This window comes from Tremella mesenterica (assembly GCF_000271645.1).
Source record: "Tremella mesenterica DSM 1558 unplaced genomic scaffold TREMEscaffold_1, whole genome shotgun sequence".
Taxonomy (NCBI): Eukaryota; Fungi; Basidiomycota; class Tremellomycetes; order Tremellales; family Tremellaceae; genus Tremella; species Tremella mesenterica.
Window position 1 is genome coordinate 508,459 of NW_006711225.1, and position 5,041 is coordinate 513,499.

At 48.8% G+C, this 5,041-nt stretch overlaps 2 protein-coding genes across 2 annotated transcripts; both read left to right on the forward strand.

The window, feature by feature from the left end:
- Positions 1-868: 868 nt before the first annotated feature.
- Positions 869-2,124, forward strand: TREMEDRAFT_58161 (uncharacterized protein; the record flags this gene model as incomplete). Its single annotated transcript, XM_007001103.1, has 2 exons — positions 869-1,577; positions 1,994-2,124. The coding sequence occupies 2 exons, from the start codon at positions 869-871 to the stop codon at positions 2,122-2,124; spliced, it is 840 nt and encodes a 279-aa protein (XP_007001165.1).
- A 556-nt stretch (positions 2,125-2,680) lies between these two features.
- TREMEDRAFT_58162 (uncharacterized protein) lies at positions 2,681-4,047 on the forward strand (the record flags this gene model as incomplete). The annotated part of the gene is made up of 4 exons (XM_007001104.1): positions 2,681-2,814; positions 2,989-3,130; positions 3,530-3,802; positions 3,970-4,047. The coding sequence occupies 4 exons, from the start codon at positions 2,681-2,683 to the stop codon at positions 4,045-4,047; spliced, it is 627 nt and encodes a 208-aa protein (XP_007001166.1).
- Between the last annotated feature and the right edge of the window lie 994 nt (positions 4,048-5,041).

The following is a 5,041-nucleotide window of genomic DNA, read 5'->3' on the forward strand; positions in this document are numbered from 1 at the left end:
CAGTGTCACAGGTGTCTTTATTTACTACTAATAACGCCATGTGTTTGTGGCAGTGTCACGTGACTTTGTGCACGAAGAGATCTGACTTTGTGCGCAAAGGGGGCCTCTTGTCCTTCATCTCGGGGTCCCTCATCTATGTCCCTCTTCCTTCGCTCTTCTACCTCATACTATTCTCCGTCTTTACTCCATAGCTTTTGGTATTACTCCATTCCCCTTTCCCTATATAGAAACCGCCCCATTTTGTAGATGTCTTGTCCAATGCATTTTCTCGTCAATTACTATAACTTTTCCCACTCAATCTCATTGAATAAAGAGTCTCTTTGATCTTCTAGTCTCTTTGATCTTCTATTCTACATCACTAGACAACATACTACATCACTAGGTCTGTTCCCTATGAGGCCCTTTATAGCTCATAGACGCAGACTATCTTCAACGTCCGGTCCTGACAACAACCGAGGTAGTCTGGATCAACTGCGGCAAGAGGTCATGAGGAACATCTACCAGCATGTTCATCAGTCCCATCACGGGTGGCTCAACTGGTCGAAGTAACAGGCATCTAGTCAGGGTTTCACAACCATAATTCACCCCTGAATGGAAAATGGTCATGAGGGGTTTCTGTTGGTCATTAACCAAAAGCCGCTCACGTAGCAACACCCGGACAATCCGCCATCCTGTACACGCACACCCCTGTACAACGGCTAGAAGCTGAGTACACAGTTTCCCACTTTCTTGTCATCCTTTCAGCAGCTCTTGACTTGATGTGAAAAAGTGTCCCCAGAAATTGAGACTCAACAATCTCAGGTTTCTTCCTTACCTTCTTCTTGCATCTACCTCTCCTCCAATTGTGCTCACTTGACATCAGGCCGACATGGAGCTTGATACTGGTCCATTCAAGCACGTTCCCTGGCTGGAAGAATGCTTCCTAGTCCAAGCTGTTAGTCTAAGTGATTCATACAAGTTCATACCCCGACCCTCCTCACCCTGGAGCTCAAAGACAGAATCAATTGATCCAGCTCGCATCCGTCCTCTGAGTTCGACGCCTTCAAGCTCAAACTCATCTAGCAACTCCAAGTCTCACAATGTTCCAAAGGGTCAAAAACTCCCAAAGAGGCGTGAAGCTGATACCTCACACCTCCACATTCCCTTAGTCAGTTGGGATGAAGGCCCTTTGACCACGTCCGCTTTTGCTTCCAGGGCCCACAGTACTGGAAGCACCTTAGAGGCCCCGCGTCTCACAGTGGACTCTAGCAATTTGTTTCTTTGGCCAAATCAGAAGGTTTTTCATGGTCTTCTCATAGCGGGTCAGGACAGCATACAACAGTGGCTTGATACTCATACGAATATCGAAGTTCTTGACAGATCATCTAAGTATACTTTACGCAAGAATGTTGCTACCCTTTTGGCTGAAGCCTTCTGGGAAGACTGTACACAAATGTGTCAGGCTGAGGAGGTCAAGAGGTTATGTCTTTCCCAGACCGCTAAAGAGTTGTTCCAACATACAGGGAGTTTTGAGTATGATCTCACCCTTCAGAAGTCATGGGCAGAGCACGTTCTCGACGCTGTTTGGGCATATGACTGTTAATAAAGGGCGGATACCCACCATGAGACAGCGCAAATGTGGGGATGATACCTGGGGGCCAAGTTGAACTCTGGAATCTGGAAGATTGTGGGGGGTGGGGGTGAGAGGTACCCTTCCGTCCGCTGAGTGGGAGAGAAGCACACCTCTGAATATACTCCTTCTAACCTTGGTATGATGCCAGGCACTTCCGGAGATGAAAACAGAATGGACGTGTGAAAGACTGATAGCATACGTTCGGTGACTCAATATGTATACCTCTAGCAATCTCTCCTGGTTACTCTTTGTTGCTATGGTCATAGCTAAGAATAACAGCGCACGGCTATCTAGCAATCAGCTTTTACAGGACGACAAAAATGGCGCCCTTTCTTCATGGACAGCTTACATGTATCTCACTGCAGGCCAGCTAAAATTCAGCAATCAGAACCAGGAGGCCTTTTGGTTTCAGTGTAGATCCTCAGAGTAATCTGGCTACATTGATAGCCATGTGCAGGCTGCTTGCCGACACAGAGGTGGATAATAGCAAGGGACTGAGAAGTGTCGAGTGAAATTGAAAGGCAGGAAGGACTATACTCTGCATCCACGCCCTGGTACAAACACTTATGGGTGAGGTTATTGTATGGCAGGTCAGATAGGCATGAGCGCATACATCTCTTCTTTCTGGCAACATCCCAGGAAGTGCTTGCAGGACATCATGAACATGCGCACGGAACACTCTCACCAAGTCAGCACAATTCGCGTGACATCATCCTTTCCCATCAAACGTGGTTCCTTTGGACATCATTTTGCCATCAACGATCCCGCTCTCATGAACTTCACCACCCACGAGGGTATTAGGAGGCTAACTTTGTCTTGACAAAGTTAGTCATGTACGAAGTTAGGAGGATATGAAGTTAGGGAGATACAAAGTTAGGGAGATACAAAGTTAGGGAGATACAAAGTTAGGGAGATACAAAGTTAGGGAGATACAAAGTTAGGGAGATACACAGTCAGGGAGATACGAAGTCAGGGAGATACGAAGTTAGGGAGGCACAAACTTTGTCAGTGTCACAAACGATGGTTCTTCTTCTCTACTGACCAACGGTCGACAGACCTCGGCTAACTATGTCGTCTTGGGGTGTCGATGTCTCACTGAGACAGGGTACTCGTCAGGGAACTACGGCTAACTACGCCGTAGTGATGTGTCGAGTGGTAAACAATAAGGTGGTCGTCGATGAACTGCGGCTAACTTTGCCGTGGTACGTCGAACTGCTGAGTGGTAGCTCTCCCTAACTTGAAGGTTGTAGCTTGTCACAAACCATATCGTAACATCCCCTGACTACCACAACCATCGACCCTCCGTTCATCATGGCCAAACCCCTATTACCCATCAACCACCATAACCCGAACCACTGAGGCCGACTACGGCGAAGTTACGGGAAACTAGGGGTTATTAGTAATCCCGTCCGGCGGAGAACTACGACGAAGTTAGGAGAAGGATACCGAGGGATTCAGAGCAGAGTGGAGAAAGTCAGACGAAGTGCGGCGAAGTTAGGACATCGGGGATATGGCAAGGTACGGCGAAGTTGAGTGAAGAGGACTGAGCGCGAGGCTATGCAGGAGTTGAGGGACGTTCTATGAGAAGAGAGGAGAAGTATAGATAGCTTACAGATCGCTGAACTGCTTCAGCGATCCTTGATTGTTGTCAGTAGCGAGAGATATAATCAGTAGCTACCACCTTCAAGTTAAGGAGAGCTACCACTCAGCAGTTCGACACAGCACGGCAAAATTAGCCGTAGTTCATCGACAATCATCTTATCGTTTACCACTCGACGTACCACCACGGCGTAGTTAGCCGTAGTTTCCCAACGAATACCCTGTCTCAGCAAGACATCAGCGCCCTAGTACAACAAAGTTAGCCGAGGTTTGTCGACCGTCGGTCATTAGAGAGAGAAGAACCAACGTTTGTGACAGTATCAAGGATCACTCTTACCGACGACCCGTACAAACCTCGGAGAAGTTCAAAGTTATATGCACCCGGAAAGAAGAGTAACAAGAAGTACGAGTAGACCAGGAGAAACGGTAGAAGAGACGGAGAGGAGGATGTTGGAGGAATTAAGACAAAGCTTGGGACCATTGCCTGGTGCAATTGATACCCCCAAAGGATTGACGCAAGGAGATGAGTTCTATCCTCCTCTACCCCTTGAACCACCACCTCAGCCGACCGGGCTATCAGAACCACCAACCGTGAGGATGGGTTCAGAAGGGTCAGGACAGACTCCATGACCAAGGGAGAGGAACACGGAAGGTAGACTAAGTCCGGCGGGGAGTGAGGGTGTGGGAAGAACAGAAGGAGAAGTTGGGACTCAGAAGATGATGCTAGCAATGATGAACATGATGATGGAAATGAATAGGGATATGATAGCGGAAAGAAAGTGCTGAGAGGAACAGGAGAAGAAGAAGGAGCAGGAGACGGTTGGGGGAATAGTTGAGGGGATCTCTGAAGGGGTGCGATTCGCCTTGGGGAGGCAAGCTTCGGCGACCCCAGGGGTAGCTGAGATGAGTGGAGGGATAAAACTTCCTCTCCCAGACCTTTGGAGAGGCGAGAGGTCAAAGCTCACTGCTTTCATCTCAGAATGTGAAGTACACTTCGAAATCAACGCTTGCAAGTTCCCCACTGATCGAGTAAAAAAAATTTTCATGATCTCCCATCTACGTGAAACTCCTCTTCTTGCCCTTCAGCCGGACTTGCCTAAAGACGACCCTCCCGAACATCTTCTAGACTATAAGAAGTTCATCCAATACCTCAAGACCAACTTCGGAGACCCTGGCGAGGAGGGAACCGCTGCAAGAGGGATAAACGAGCTACGACAGAATGGGTCGGCTTCGGCGTACTTTGCCGCCTTTCAACGATATGTAACGGTGTTAGGATGGGGTGATGATGGGAACCTCGTGGACTGAGCAAAGAATGGACTAAAAAGTCACTTGCTGGATGAAATCGCTCGCCATGGAAAGGTTTTTAACACCGTATGAGAGTTGATCAAGTTCGTGGTCCCCACGGACAACCGCTTACACCAACGAAGGGTGGAGAAAGAGAATGAGAAGAAGAGAAAGGAACCAAAGGAGCAGTGGGAGAAGAGGGAGGAACCGAGTAGGGGAGAGGGGAAGAAGGTAGAGGAGAAAGGGCAATCTACGGCAAAGTTCGTGGTCCCTCAACCAAGAAACACGGACGGGGGAAAGACAATACCAACAAACGTGGACGAGCTGAACCGTCGTTGGCCGAGACCCAGTGCGGAGGAAGTGTTGAAACGTAGGGAAGAAGGGAAGTGTACCGGGTGTGGAGAGAAGGGACATTACAACCGGGACTGTCCTGTGATGGCCGCAAAGGTAAAAGTAGGGATCATTCCCGCGCAACCTCTTGGACAGTATGCTGGAGGAGAAGGGAGATTTCGCACGGGGGGGGGGGGGGGGGGGGGGGGGAAAACT